Source organism: Manacus candei, unplaced genomic scaffold (genome assembly GCF_025592945.1).
Source record: "Manacus candei isolate 608988 ecotype Guabito, Panama unplaced genomic scaffold, ASM2559294v1 h1tg000061l, whole genome shotgun sequence".
NCBI classification, from domain to species: domain Eukaryota; kingdom Metazoa; phylum Chordata; class Aves; order Passeriformes; family Pipridae; genus Manacus; species Manacus candei.
Window position 1 is genome coordinate 4,597,696 of NW_026138109.1, and position 15,779 is coordinate 4,613,474.

General features: G+C 41.5%; 1 protein-coding gene across 3 annotated transcripts; it reads left to right on the forward strand.

The window, feature by feature from the left end:
- Positions 1-1,037: 1,037 nt before the first annotated feature.
- On the forward strand, positions 1,038-15,600 carry AGXT2 (alanine--glyoxylate aminotransferase 2). Of its 3 annotated transcripts, XM_051804789.1 has the most exons (15): positions 1,084-1,114; positions 1,601-1,741; positions 2,621-2,706; positions 3,127-3,311; positions 3,607-3,730; positions 4,590-4,684; positions 5,816-5,909; positions 6,891-6,984; positions 7,984-8,084; positions 9,125-9,217; positions 9,945-10,077; positions 11,133-11,221; positions 12,710-12,859; positions 13,210-13,308; positions 14,778-15,600. In XM_051804789.1, the coding sequence occupies exons 3-15, from the start codon at positions 2,671-2,673 to the stop codon at positions 14,886-14,888; spliced, it is 1,404 nt and encodes a 467-aa protein (XP_051660749.1). In that variant the 5' UTR covers positions 1,084-1,114; positions 1,601-1,741; positions 2,621-2,670; the 3' UTR covers positions 14,889-15,600. The 3 variants fall into 3 exon arrangements, with proteins under 3 accessions (XP_051660748.1, XP_051660749.1, XP_051660750.1); XM_051804788.1 differs by lacking the exon at positions 1,601-1,741 and having other exon boundaries at positions 1,038-1,114; XM_051804790.1 differs by lacking the exons at positions 1,084-1,114; positions 1,601-1,741 and adding an exon at positions 1,209-1,367.
- The last annotated feature ends 179 nt before the right edge of the window (positions 15,601-15,779 follow it).

The window sequence follows — 15,779 nt, forward strand, 5'->3', positions numbered from 1 at the left end:
AGCACAGGATGACACCAAGGGGATAGCACGGGATGACACCGGGACACAGCACGGGATGACAGTGGAGCACAGCACGGGATGACACCAGGGGGACAGCACAGGGTGACAGTAGGGGACAGCACAGGATGACAGCAGGGGAGAGCACAGGATGACACCAGGGCACAGTACAGGATGACACCAGGGCCCAGCACAGGGTGACAGCGGGGCACAGCACAGGGTGACAGCGGGGCACAGCACGGGATGACACCAGAGGACAGCACGGGATGACACCAGGGCACAGCACGGGATGACACCAGGGCACAGCACAGGGTGACAGCGGGGGACAGCACAGGGTGACACCGGGGAGACAGCACAGGATGACACCGAGGCATAGCACAGGGTGACACCGGGGCCCAGCACAGGGTGACAGCAGGGCCCAGCACAGGGTGACACCGGGGCCCAGCACAGGGTGACAGCGGGGCCCAGCACAGGGTGACACCAGGGGACAGCACAGGATGACACCGAGGCACAGCACAGGGTGACAGCGGGGCCCAGCACAGGGTGACACCGGGGGACAGCACAGGGTGACAGCGGGGGACAGCACAGGGTGACAGCGGGGCACAGCACAGGGTGACAGCGGGGGACAGCACAGGGTGACAGCGGGGCACAGCACAGGGTGACACCAGGGGACAGCACAAGATGACACCAGGGCCCAGCACAGGGTGACACCGGGGCCCAGCACAGGGTGACAGCGGGGGACAGCACAGGGTGACAGCGGGGCACAGCACAGGGTGACACCAGGGGACAGCACAAGATGACACCAGGGCCCAGCACAGGGTGACACCGGGGCCCAGCACAGGGTGACAGCGGGGCCCAGCACAGGGTGACAGCGGGGCACAGCACAGGGTGACACCGGGGCACAGCACAGGGTGACAGCGGGGGACAGCACAGGGTGACAGCGGGGCCCAGCACAGGGTGACAGCGGGGGACAGCACAGGGTGACAGCGGGGCCCAGCACAGGGTGACCAGCGGGGCCCAGCGCGGTGCGTCCGCGGCGCTCCCGGGCACGTGTGGGGGCGGTGCCGCGGCCCGCTGAGGGCGGACATGGCGCGGCGGCCGGGGACGCTGGGCGGCGGTGAGGGACCGGCTGGGCGGGACGGGGGGACACGGCTGCCCGAGCCCTCCCTAAGCGGGGCCTTGGGGGGCCGAGGGGTCGCGGTGGGGGCGTGATGCGGCGGGTCTGCTCGCGATCCGGGACCCCGCTCCGAGCGGGTTTGCGTTCGGTGGTACAGACACCCTGCCTGGACGTGGAGGCGGGCGGGGGGAAGCCCCTTCGGTGTAGCTGCAGATCCCTTCCAGGAATTCCAAGGGCAGAACTTCCCTAAATGGTAGGATCTCAATTAATTTTTTGAGATTGGACTCTTGCTGATGATTAATTCATTAGCGCTCTAAGTGGTGGTAAGAGGATTGACAGTGTATGTAATTTATTTCAGGAAATTTTATTCTTTAGTCGTTACATCTAAATTTTTTAAAACCTTAGGCTTTTAGAAGCAAATGTGTAGCTCTGAGCAGATGGTGTTCGAGGTGCAGAAAGAGACTGTTTTTAAATAACTCTTCACAGAATCACATAATCACGGAATGGGTCAGGTCGCAAGGGATCACAGTGGGTCACCTGGTCCAACATCCCTGCTCGAGCAGGGTCGTCCCTGAGCACAAGGCACAGGATTGCACTGGTTCTTGAGACAGTTCTTAAATATCCCTGGTGAGTGAGACTCCAGAACCCCTCTGGGCAATCAGGTATCTCTTTGTGATACCTGCTAAATTGCACTTGCAGTTAAATGAGAGGCAGGACAGTGTGATGCTCCCAGGATTCTGGAGAGAGAATGGAAGATGGCAGTGGGAGTTGACAGAGCTCTAAGCATGCCTGGGCTGCCCTGATCAGCCTCACCCAGGGCCTCTGCCTGTACTCGTTGCCCAGGAGCCCTGTTTCAACTCAGCTCTGCACTTTCAGACCCCTGCTTCAGCTGTGCCATGAGCCTTGCCTTGCCACCAGTCCAGCTCTTGTTGCTGTCTCCTGGATGGACCTTGAACTTAGGGTGTAGCCTTGTCACCAGCCCTGTCCCTGGCCTCATTTGCTTCTGCTCCTGACTGGGTGCCCTGGGTGGACTCTGGACCTAATTCATTTCCACTTATGTGGGGCATTCTCTGTGAACTCTGCTTTGCTAACCTTGTTCAGATCTGTTGGGCCTGTGCCCTGCTCCCTGAGGGCACTGCCTCTGCTGTAGCCACCCTGGGCTCCTGCCTCATGTCCTTGCAGAGAATGCTTGTTCTCTCTTATGCTTCCAGATAAGAATTTGTATTAGAAACATTTTTTTAAGTCTTTTTCTGTCAAAGTCCATGTGAAACTGAAAACTGAATTTTAGTGGATTAGGAAAAAATGACTTTTTTTTTTTTAAATTTACATATATTTTGCCCTTACAAAGATGCTACTTATTTTTCCCCAAATAAAATTTCTTGGACAAAAAAACCCTCCAAAACTTGCTTTTGCTGAAGTCTGTGTGTTCTCTGAACAAGCTCATTGAGAAACTTTTTCAGATGTGCACTTTGCTAAGTGTTTGATAATTCTCTTACTATTTTGTAGTTGCCTTCAGGCAGCAGAAATGGAAAAGCTCTGTCTCCACACGTGCAAAAATGCCTCCTTGTGATTTTGTACCTGAAAAATACAAAGTAAGTCATTCATACTGCACTAAGTTTAAATAAAAGCCCATTACTGGGTTTGAGTGATAGGCTCATCTGCTATAAATAGTCAGTGCATTAAATATGATTATAAAATTTGCTTCTTTGAGTAAAACCGAACTGTTACAACCAGGATATAACCTGTTTGTAACCTGTAGATGTACCTGTGTGACAAATCTGTAGTTCTACATTGTTCATTTGAAAACCTGTAAGGAATACGCAGAACACCAGTCTTCCTTCCAAAGCTGAGTTTCAGAGGTTTGTAGAACCTTCTGTGTGCCAGAATTTGTTAAAATCTTAGTTCTGTGAACAACAGCTCTAGAGAGCTGTAATCTATGTGTTCCATTACAATTCCATTAGTCTGGATCTTTAGAAAGCATGAACGGGTACTGACTTTTCTATTCCACTCAGTCCTATCCGTATGAACGCATGCAGAAGATTCGTGAACAAAATATTGCTCCTTCACTGCGAATGTATTACAAGAAGCCATTGTTGCTGCATCAAGGGCATATGCAATGGTTGTTTGATTATGAAGGACGAAGATATCTTGATCTCTTTGCTGGAATTGTCACTGTCAGTGTTGGTCACTGTCACCCGTAAGTATGTTGCATTTTGATTTATGGTATAAAGTACAGGAAGAAATACCCATGTGGGTTTTGTTCCTCATTAATCTGTGAGCCTAAAACCAGAACATAATTTACTGAATTTCATGTATCACTTACATTAAGTTTTGACTTCTGCTATGTTTTGAAGAATTCATTAATTTGGTCTGCTTGTTCATCCACCTGGCAAATGGTGCAGCATTTGCAGAATTAAAAACACATAGGTGTGTGCATGTATGAGTGTGGAATGTGTGAGGAATTGAATTCCTTTGTCTTGTGCTGAATGCAGGAAGGTAACTATGGCTACCCAGAAACAGCTTGCTCGCCTGTGGCACACCACTAATATCTACATGCACCCATCAATCCACGAGTATGCTGAAAAGCTGACTTCCCTTCTTCCAGATCCACTGAAGGTACTTTGCTTCTGACAGGAGCAGGGGCTGGTGAAGAGGGTGTCTGTTTATGTGAAATATTTCTTAAATAAATGAGAGCCATGATAACTGTAGAGAGAAAACCTTTATGGGGACTACAGACTCCCAGATAAAGAGCATGATGGCCCTCAAGGCCTTTTCTTTAGACCTAAATGTAGACAAGCATAATATCCCAAGCTCCCATTCTGTTTGTTTTCTCCCTCCATTTATCATTGTGAAGGGGCATTGCCAGCTCAAAAATTACAGAAAAAACTAAGAAGATTTTAACTATTCTTATATGCAGCCGGCCTTATTTGCTTGATCTCATGAAAAGTCACAGTGAAAAGTATTTTACAGTATTTTGCATAGTGAGCTTTACTGACATTTAAATAAATAAACCACAAAAATGTCACATTTCTTGTGCAGAGAAACAGTAAAAAAATAATTTTTGTTTTCAGGTAAAATAAACTGGTGACAAAATGAAACTGGACTAGCAAAAGAGTATGAAGCTATTGCAGTTTTAAAAATTGAAGGAGGGTAAAAAAAAGTAAAATAAAATCGTCCTGTTCAGTTGGACCAAAGGCATTAGTTTCTTTCCCTCAGTATTCCATTTTACGAAAACCTATAAAATGAAACCCACCAGTATTCTGTTTTAGGAAAATCCATATACTGAAACTCTCTCAGATTTTTCTGTACTCTTTCTGAGCACATCAGTTTGATCTTACTTCTCATCTATCCTGTAAGGGCAACAATAAGTTTATGGTGGTGAAGTCGCCCCCTGTGGCAGTGATAGGTTTTAGCTCATCATGTTACAAAGTGACATGGTCTGATGCCCAACAGGGTTGTGTGCTGTCTCCCACAGGTGGTTTACCTGACCAACAGCGGGTCGGAGGCCAATGATTTAGCCATGTTCATGGCAAGGCTACACACCCGTAACTTCGACATCATCTCTTTCAGGTAATGCTGATAGATCTCTGCAAAACTCCTTTGTGTGTGTGATCAGTCTCTGTGTGCCTAAATCAAGAAGTAATAGGGAACTGTTTAAGTCCAGGTCTGCAGAAAAGAATGCTATAAAATTATTTTAGCTGACAAAGGGGAGTTGAAGGGGAGTTGAAGTTTTGATACAGTATGTCAAGACTAGTTTGCAGTAAAAAAACACAACCCGCAATTTTTGCTTATGTTACTTTGAAACTGGTCAGGTCTCTGTGTCCAAGGTGTGCTTTGGTGGACCTTTGTTCAGGCCCAGAGTGAGATTCAGCAGTTGCCACTCACTTCATTTCACATGCCCCTGTGGAGGTGCAAAGGTACCTCTGGAACAGTGGAGTAGTGAACCTCATCAGGGAACTGCTCTGGCTGAAAGTTTAAGTGGTGAAAGGATTTTTTTGTTTTGTTTGTTTTGTTGCCTTGTTTTTCTGCCAGAACCATGAACAACAGTTCACTGCACAGGTACACAAACAGCTCTTCTGGCTTAATGACAGAAGTGGTGCAGCGGTGAGCACCAGTACAATACAAGCACCAGTGTAAGCAGTTCTCTTTACTGTGTATCCCAGGGAGCCTCAAATATTAAAATAGAAGGCTGTGTTATGAAGAGCTGTATTTTTCTGTTATTGTGTTTGTTAACATTGGGTACCCCCCTTGCTTGTATATTCTCATTAATGAACTTTTGATTTGTGTATAAAACTAACAGCAAACCACCATGCAGCTTAATGATTGGCAACATCTGTTGGAGAGAGCAGTGGTTTCCAAGATTAAAAGGACAGAGATGTTTGCTCTGCAGGGCTCAGGTGCTACAGCAGAACTTGCTGAGACACTATCTGAATTGCTGTTGGTTCCAATCATTGTTCTCTTCTCCTTACAAACATTACCTCACAATTTTAATATTTGAAATTGCAAGAAACCCCTGCAGTTGGGCAATCATTGATCTTCGAAAACCACAGCAAAAAACGGCAGTAGGAATCTTCTTGTTTTGAGTGCAACAGTGCACATTTCCCCCCATAATTTGTAGCTCAGAAACATGCCTTCTCAGAACTAATATTGCTTCAGACTCTTCTTGGAAACGAATAATGTTCATCTGCTTTGTTTGAACAGAGGAGCCTACCACGGAGCCAGCCCTTACACACTGGGTTTGACATCTCTTGGTCCCTATAAGCATGGTGTTGCCAATGGCTTTGGCTGTACAACAGTGAGATAGATTTATTTATTTGTTTGTTTGTTTGTTTATTTATTTATTTATTTATAATAATCTGGGTAGCTAACAGTATATTTGAATATTTCAACAATTAGTATGTTTTCTGCCCTCAAGTGCTTTATGGTTACTGACTAAACTGCACTGTAGAGTCCCCGTTTCTTCTCTGTGTAGTTACTTAGGCTAATTTGGATTTGGGACAGCCATAACATAAGGGGTCATGATTTGCAGTTTCATGCTTGGTGCTTGAATGGAAGGGTAGGTAAGGAGCAAAATAATAATGCTCAGAACACCTTTTCTCGAGTTTGTTTTGGCAGTTTTGTGCAAAGCTGCTTTCAGATTGTCTGAAGCAGATCCTTCCTTGTAATGAAAAGAAACCCTATTTCAGCAAGACAGGAGACATATCTGTTAAGTAGATCCTTTGGGGTTAAATGGCAATGCTATATCTCCCTACCTTTGAGCAGATGGGAGTAACCTTGTGTCTAGAAGCTGGCACTGCAACTCCAGTCTGTGCTGGTGATAGCTCAGCCACAGCACTGACTATAGGAAGGCTCATTTATAGCAGCTTCCCAACCTGTCTCAGTGAGTTGCCTCAAGTCATGTGGTATTTCATCAGCAGCAAGGATTAGAAAGCTGGAGTTCACTCTGCTAGGTCTGCCTGCCTACCTCTATTTTGTATATTTTTTCTGTACTTCAAGATTATCGAAATACTGCCAGCAACTCTTAAAATGTTGGCATTAATCTTAGATAACCACTAGGCTGACTAAGTTAAAGAACAAAACAATGAAAAAAAATCAATTGAGTGACTGTTGCTGGAATAAACTTGTTTGTTCCAAAACTGTTCCTTTTCTACGAATTTGTGAGGGGGAAGTTTGGTGTTATTCCCAAGTCTTCTTTGTTTTGTCATTAGTCATTAGATCAAAAGACCTCTTAGAAAGGTGTCATTAAAGCTGTAGCTATTTCTTTTATGCTTGACAGACAATGTTGCCAGATGTTTTTCGTGGTCCATGGGGAGGCAGCTTTTGTAGAGATTCTCCAGTGCAAACAGTTCGAAAATGCAGCTGTCCTGAAGGTTGGTCAATGACAAAAAGCTTTTGGCTTTTAGATCAGAGAATATTAGAGAGCTGTGAAAATAGGTTCTAGTTACCTTCTCAAGAAAAGTAGATGTCTGATTAGGATTTGCAAGGATAACCAAAGAAAATATTGCAGAGAATCTTAGGACCCTGCTTCTCAATGAGAAAAATTTGAGGCAGGTGATGCCTCATTCTCAGATTTCTTCTTGAAATCTCAGCCTTTGTTTCCAGTATTTGTCGTGATCAATTCTGGAAGTTGCACAACTCAGTTTAACACATCTGGAAGAACAGAAGTGTTGATGGTGTTTTCTGAAGTTTTCACAGCTTTCCAGCTTTTGGAATAAGGCAAATACTAGGGACAACCTGAAGCCAGTGATAGGCAAAAGTCTTATATGGGGCAAAACATCCTATAAACAACACAATGTGAAAGCTCCTCTACTGCTCTGCTGTTAACAACAATTACAATAATTTTTATCCACTTTTTCAGAAAGCATTCTTTAATATTTTAATTCACATGCATATGTAGCAGAATGTTTTCTTTTTAGTTCTGCCCTCCCTAGTGAATGGGAGCATTGCTTATACTAATTACTCTGTTCTTTATTTCAGTGTAGACTGATATGCAGCTGTGTTCTCCAGAATCCTTGTACCTGCACTAACCTAAGGACACTTTGTGTCTTATGATGATGTGTACTAACCTCTGAGAAAATATCTGCTTATACCTTCTGCTGCTGGAGGTGATACTGACCTGTATAATGAGTCTTATTGTCTATCAGCTTTGCTTTGCTGTTTTGGAATTGGCATTTCTGAGAGTATACATGGTTTAAAAGAAAAGAAGGGACACTCTCCTTTAATGTTTAGCCTTTTACAGTGTATTTGAGAGGTGATACTTACCATGTAGTCAGAAAATACTTGTCGCTTAGATGTGTAATTTCACGTTTTGAAGCTAGTTTTGTATCATATTAAATAAATTCCATTTAAACTGTTTTCCCTGTAAACAGGTGTATGTCATGCAAAAGACCAGTACATTGAACAGTTCAAAGATACTCTGAACACCTCAGTGCCTAAGACAGTAGCTGGATTTATTGCTGAACCAATTCAAGTAGGTAGTTTGCCATTTCTCAGTTGTGATAGCACGAATGATGTGAAATACTCAAATCATATATTCTTCAGCTACATCATGAACATAGTCTTTTGCTGATTTTTTATTATAATTTTTTTAACGCCTTAAACCCCTGAAATGTTTGAAAGATTGGATGCACTGCCTTAAAATTTCAGCTTTTGTCACTGATTTCAATGGAGCTGGAATTTTGCACATGAAGCTGCACACAGAATCATGATTAAACATTTTTTCTGCATTTAAATAGTGAGTATGATGCATGCTATTGTTTCGTTTCTAATACCTTCTTCCAGTTTTCATACTGCTTTTCTCTGTACTGTTTCTGTAAACTTTAACTGAAACACCTTCCACATCTTCCCAGTCATGTTGTCCACTATATTTTTAACAGTTTTCCAGCAAGTGATGGCCACAGGATTCGTTCTCTTAGTGTTTCACCTTATGTTCAGAATAGCTGTATATGTGATTCCTTCAGTAGGAAAAGTGAAGAATTTATCTTGGGCAAGAAAAAAAAAGTGTGAGAATTGTGACCTCAAAGAAAATTGAAACAGTTCTCTGGTTTTGCTTTACAGTTCAGGTGTAGTATGGAACTGGATTTCTGGTCCAAATGAAAACTGTCAAGGTAAAAAGAAATCGAGGAAACAATATTCTAAACAAATTAACCAAAGAAGGAATGTGAATTCTCTGTTCAGCTTTGTCACTGAACACAGTTTCTGGGTCTCACTGTGTTTAGGTTTTCAAAGTCCTTGTTTTGGCAGTTTATTGTTACTTGACTGGGCCTTACAGTGACCCAGTTCATGGTGTGGCCTCACAAACATTTATACCAGCACAACTAAGGAACAGCAGACAGCACTGTGGAATGGGAGTGAATGACCTGAGCAGAAGCTTTCTGAAGCGGTTTCATTGCTGAAGCCAGAAGCTTGAGACAAGTCTTGCTATTACCTGAGGGCTCCCACGGTTTTTTCTTAAGTGGAATTCCTGTTTCCTTTTTTGTTCCTGGAGACATTGTCTTTTTCTCTTGCCAGGGTGTTAATGGAGCTGTTCAGTACCCGAGAAATTTCTTAAAGGAAGCTTATCAACTGATACGGGAAAGAGGGGGCATTTGTATCGCAGATGAAGTGAGTTGGGCTTTTTTATATAAGAGCTCTAGAATTTGGGCTACCTCTGAAAGTTGTCACAGAAAAATCCAAATAAATGCTATGCACTTCATAGTTTAATATGGTACATTTTTCTAAGTATAGGAGCCTGCCAATTTTTACTGCCTTTGTTCTGATTTTAGGCAAAGGTAATGTTTGTAGCAAGACTTCAATCCTTACCTTTTGGGAGCAGTAAATTTGCACAAATATGCAGGTAATAAATGTCAGTTTTGATGTGAGGTTTGTCACAAATCCGTTCCTCCTGTGAGTGTTGTTAATGTAACAAAATATAGAAGAGAGTTGATTGCTGTACCTCTGCAAGTACATTTTAGAAATAGAATTTCCTTAGCTAAAACTATTTTGAAAGAGTATCAAATGCTTCGAAGAGACTGTGATATATACCTCAAGCAGATATATACCTCAAGTGGCAGAAATCAGCAGTCTTGGAGTTGCTTTTAAATGTCACAAGCATCTGCATTTCCTCACCATTTTGACATGGGATCTGCATCTTATTTGTGCATCTCACCAGGCCTAAGACATGATGACGTGTTATCACATGAAAGAAAAACCCAATTACAATAAATAGTATTTTGTGCAGAGCCATCTGAATAAGTTGACTCCAAATGTAGTTGCACTTTAATGCAAATCAGTATGTATTGTAAAGTGTGAGAGAGTGATGGGGATTTTCTCTGAATTTTTCTTTTGAAAGGTACAGACAGGATTTGGACGGACAGGTAGCCATTTCTGGGGATTCCAAACACATGATGTAGTCCCTGACATAGTTACTTTGGCAAAAGGAATTGGTAATGGCTTCCCAATGGCAGCTGTTGTTACAACCAAAGGTGTGTTTTCTGTTCTGCTACGATTTAAAAAAGAGTAATTACAAAATATACTGCACAATAGTTATTTACTGAGAGATGTGAGTTCAAAAAGCTGAGTTTTATTAATAATCTTTGTCTCATCTATCTTTTGACGAATGAATTGGATTCTCATTACTCATTTGTTTTACCAAGTGTTGTGCTATATTAGTGCAAAGCTGTATTTAAATGGGGTTATTTGTAAAACTGAAGGAGGAATGACCTTGTGAGTCATGTATAGAGCTGGTAACAGAGCCTGGAAATCCTTACAGAATTCAACATTTTACTAATCAATGTTAGCCAGCATGTTAGCCAGCTGCTTGATTCATACAAATGGATGGCTGAATCTAGTGAAGAAAGTTTGTAGATCTCAGATGACAGCATATGTTGGAGGTGTGACTTTTTAAAAAAAGTTTTGTTTTGGCATTTGCTAGACACTATAGTTTTTGGAAATAGTCATATTTTGCACAGACTGCTTCCAGGAAATCTTACTGCATTGTCTCCAGTAGAATCAGGGCTGAACCACTCAGCAAATGTAACTTAACAATTAAAGCAGGTGAGTACAGTTACCAAACAAGGCAGAGGAAGCCAGCAAGATGACCAGAGGGCTGGAGCACCTCTCCTGGGAGGAAAAGCTGGGAGATTGTTTGTTCAGCCTGGTGAAGACAAGGCTTTGGCATGACCTAATTGCAGCCTTCTGGTACAAGAAAGCTGTGAAGGGACTTTTTACAAAAGCATGTAATGACAGGAGAAGGGGGAATGGCTTCAAACTGAAAGAGAGTAGGTTTAAACTAGATATTAGAAAAAATTCTTTACTGTGAGGGTGGTGAGGCACAAGAACAGGTTGCCCAGAGAAGCTGTGGATGCCCCAGCTGAAGTGTTGAAGGCCAGGCTGGATGGGGCTCTGAGCAACCTGGTCTACTGGAAGGTGTAACTGTCCAGGGCAGGGGGCTTTCAGGTCCCTTCCAACTCAAACCATTCTATGATTCTATGATTCTATGAACTGAAAGAGTAATCGGTGTTGTCCTTTTTTCTTCTAGAGATTGCAGATTCCTTGGCTCAAAACCTTCACTTTAATACTTTTGGAGGAAGCCCTTTGGCCTGCGTAGTTGGAGCTGCAGTTCTTGATGTAGGGAGAATATTATATAAATTTATATACACCACACTTCCATTTGTATCGAAAAATGGAAAATGTTTACATGTGTGAAGTTCTATGTGGGCAGTTTTTTAAATAACTGTATAAAGTGCATAAACATAGGCATGTATTATGCACACATGGCCAGTGTGCTCTATGCATAGTAAAAATTCTGATTAGTTTAATTGCAAAAATTTTCAAATCTCTAGCAAGAATAGGAGCCCGCTAATTATGTTTTCAGAACCATCTTTATCTCCCTGAGGCTCTTCACTTCGTTAATAAAAATGTAAGAAAGTACTTTCTCAAACACCTTAGCTAACTATTTCATAGGACTACACAAATCCTCAGCTAAAGCAGATCTATTTTCTGGCACACATGCTTAACAAAATTGTTTCAACTCAACAGCTTTTACCTTATGGCTGAAAAACCTTAATGGTCAGACAGTTAAAAATACTTAAGGTCAGAATTCCTTCTGGAAAAAAAATCCCTCGTGAAAAAGACAACAGAAAAATTTCATTTATTATCCAGTAGAAAATCAGTCAGTGGGTAGTAGGTCACTGTTTGTCTTGATCATATACAGACCATTCATTCCTGAATTTCACTTGATTACAGTTGCAGATTACAGTTACACTTTCTACTCATGTTACTTTCCTGAGTGTTTTTGGGGGGGTTAAGCTATTTTATAAGAAGGATGATCATATAACTAAAAACGTTTTGAAAAAACAGTTCACAAACAAGAAAGAATCAGTATTTTAGATTCTTTTGACTCTGAAATAACTTGGAGCCTGGCTCTGAAATAATTCTACGCAGATTGTCGAACTCAGGAAGAATAAAATGGAGTTGAAAGAAAAGAAAAAGAAGAACAAAAGGAGAAACAACCACTTTATCTTCTGCAATTATATTGGGAGGGGAGGAGTGTTTATGTGATTTTTCTTAATGCAGATATTATGTTCATAAATAGTTTCTCTGTTGGTGCCAACATGTGCCTGCACATCAGAACTTTGATTAATGAGGGCAAAGTAAGGAACAAAGAAAAGATTGTGATCAAAAGGCAAGAGTGGATGAATATAATTGAAACATTCAAGTTGTTCCCTAAAAGGCTGCCTAGTACACACAGATAGGTCTTGTCTAATATATTCTTCTCATGATACTGAGAAAGAATTAAAATATTTCGGTGAGATTTTGAAAATAATCCTTCTGGTCAGGTATTTTCCAGTTATGAGTACATGTGAGCAAGAATTACCGGATTAAACATAAATAAGTTAAATGTGAGAAATGCCGCAGAAACATCAAAATACATTGTTCAATTGTATTCTGATGCCATTAGGGGCTTGTAAGAGAAGGAAACTGTGAGCACTGCAGTAATGAAGGAACATAGTCTACAATGAAGTGAGATAAATACAGTTGTCAAGCTCAATGGAATTAACAGAATGTATTGGAAGCTTTTCCTGCAACACTGTCACGGTACATTATTTTAACCAGGCTATTGAAGAAGACGGTCTACAAAAGAACAGTGAGGATGTGGGAACATACATGCTACTGGAGTTGGCTAAACTACGGGATAAATTCAAGATTGTTGGAGATGTTCGTGGCAAGGGACTTATGATTGGAGTAGAAATGGTGACAGATAAGGTTAGTGTCTTACTTTATTCCTTTCAGTTTACAGTGCTATTGGAAGTTTTATCACGTTTTATTTCAGTTGAAATAATAGGAATATTTTCTGTTAAAAAGCAGCCAGTGAAGTGAGAAAACATGGCTCTGGCTAAAAATGAGCCAGAACCTTCCATCATTCCACCATTTCACGAGCTTTGAGTAAACACTGACATGTACCTTAATTGCATAAACTCATCAAAGCAGATGAGTTATGCTAACATTTTCAGCTAGAGTTGAGAGTGGGATTTATTGAAGAGACCCGAATAGACATCTTTTCCATAGAACTAATTTAGAATATCTAAGTGAAGTTTAATATTCGCTTTCCTTAGGACAGTCGCTGCCCTCTTCCAGCTGAAGAAGTTGATCAGATCTGGGAGGACTGTAAAGACATGGGGGTTCTGATCGGCAGAGGAGGGCTCTACAGTCAGGTATTGAACCTCTGGTTATAAATAAAGCTTATTTTCTGTCCTCATGAACTACATCTGAGATTCCCACAAGTTAAATTAGCTTCAGTTTAGTAAATAAACTAGAAAAAGTATACTCTTAAGAAGTATCTCTGTTTAATGTTGTGTATTTTTAAATTGGGCAGGAGTTATTTGAATCTTTTCAAGTATGCTGGACTAGCTCAAAGCCTTGGAGTTTTCTCCTTTAGAAGGACAACTTCCCCTAGAATATCAAGGTACTACAGTACCAAAGTCTATGTAAATTAGAAAAAGTCAGCAATATGCAGGCCTGCTAAGTCTTTGCTATAGTTTAGGTTACCACCTGACTTGTCAGTACAAAATAAGGCTGGTTTTGCTAGTCCTTTCAGTCTGGAGAGCTGGTAACATTCTATTTGTAATTTAAAAAAAATAAATTGCTGATGGCAAGTTCAGCAGTGCAATGCAGAAGTGAGAATTGCATGTGAATGGGCATCAGCCCAACCAGTTGAGGATGCTGTACCTCGGGGCTGGTTGGGTCAGTGCAGCCCTCTGACACAGGGGAAGCAGCTTCCCTGTGAGATAGATGGAGGGTGGCTAAAATAAATTAGACACTGCATCTGTCTCCTCATCAGTTCTTCCCCAAGTCAAGAGCAGAACATGGGTAATACGCTGCAGCTCAGTGTAGTAAAGTCTGATTCTGTCTGATGAGAGGGCTGTTTATCTGTGTTTGCTTCAGTAAGGGCTGTGAGTGGGAAAAGGCCATTATTCCACTTTTGCTGTATTAAGTCCTGTGATATGCTGACAGAAAAATTTAAACTGGAAGTTTAAGATTCTTATGGAAGTTAAATACTCTTGGAAGCATAGATCAAACACTTGGATTTAAGAGCCTATGTTCTTGCCAAGTTTAGCTGTACATATATCCCTTCCTGATCAACATGCCTTCCAGCTATAGCACCCTAACTAAAGGATGGTATTTAGTGATTCATTCATAAAGCATTCTCTTAAAAGCCTTTAAAAAAAGCCTATAATAAACCACCAAATCAGCTGACACAATGCAAGAGGCTGGCACTCTCAGCAGATACCACTTTTCCCTACAGCAAAACTGCCAGAAAGGAAAATACGTCTGTCTCTGTTCTTTCTTAAAACAAACCCACCTGAGATTTTACACTAGTTCTGTCTGCAGTAACAGAGCTGCAGACATGACCTACTCTACTCAGGTCTTTTGTGGAGGCAGTCAGGTTATCAAGAGGAGAGTCATGAGTCAGATGCAATTAAATGCAGTCAAGTCCAAAATTCAGCCCCACTTCAGAGTGCACTTATTGTAAGCTTCAGTCCCTGCTATGCTGTTCTCCTGTATTATTTTTCCACAGTTTTTTAGGGCAGAATGGGAGTGCTGACCTAGATGGGCTGCTTGAAACTGTATTCTTTCCGTACCATTTTTAGGATTTGTTTTTCTTTTTTTTCTCTCTCCTCAGACATTTAGAATTAAGCCTCCTATGTGCATTACTAAAAAGGATGTCGACTTTGCTGTGGAAGTATTCCATACTGCTTTACAGAGACACATGGAAAGAGCAGCTGCAAAATAGACTTGATTTGTTTCCTTGGTGGGATGCGCACACAACCCCTGATACTTGTGACCCAGACTGGGAACTAATCTACAATGGAAAAGAAAATCATAGTCTGACAATTAAATACTTGTTCAGTATCACAAGAGCATTCTGACAGATCCAGTGTTTAATAAAGAATACGCTCTGATCTGTTTTGTAAACGCACAGTTCAATTCTACAGTGGAGGTTTATATTAGCTAAACACCTATTTTGGCCTTATCCAAAAATCCTGACTGGATTAACTGAGTGTCAGATGAAGACACAGACATATATGCTTCTTTCATCTGTGAAAGTCACATCGAAATTGGTAATTTTAGAAAGAGTGACAAAAAGAGTCCCTCCAGTGACTCCAGTCTCCAGCAGTCTCAGTCTGTCAGATTTCACTTACATAAACACAATCTGTGGCTGAGAATCACCCTAAGCAAAAGGTAACTGGAAGTTTCAGAGTTAAAACTATGTACCCTGACTACAAGGATACACTGTAATTAGAGCATTACTAAAAGTTTGCACAAAGCCGAAATGTTTCTAATTACAGAAATTATTTTTATCATGGGGATTAGAATCCAGTCATCACCTTCTCCAAAATATGCTTTTCTTTTCCTCCTGCTGCTTTTGGGATTGCACAGCACACCCATTAATCATTTAGCAAAGGTGCAAACTCTGGCTGGTGAAATAAAATGTTGTTTCTTTCTTACATAGTCACTGTTTTTAATGTTTTAGTTTACTGCTTACTTCAGTTTCCAATTAAAAAAACAAACAGGTGTTGTGGATAGTCAGCAAGAACCAGGCATTTAGAATTTCACTTTAATTCAAATTTTAACATTTGAATAATTCCTTGACCCAATAAAGTACCATGTCAACTTGGGGTCT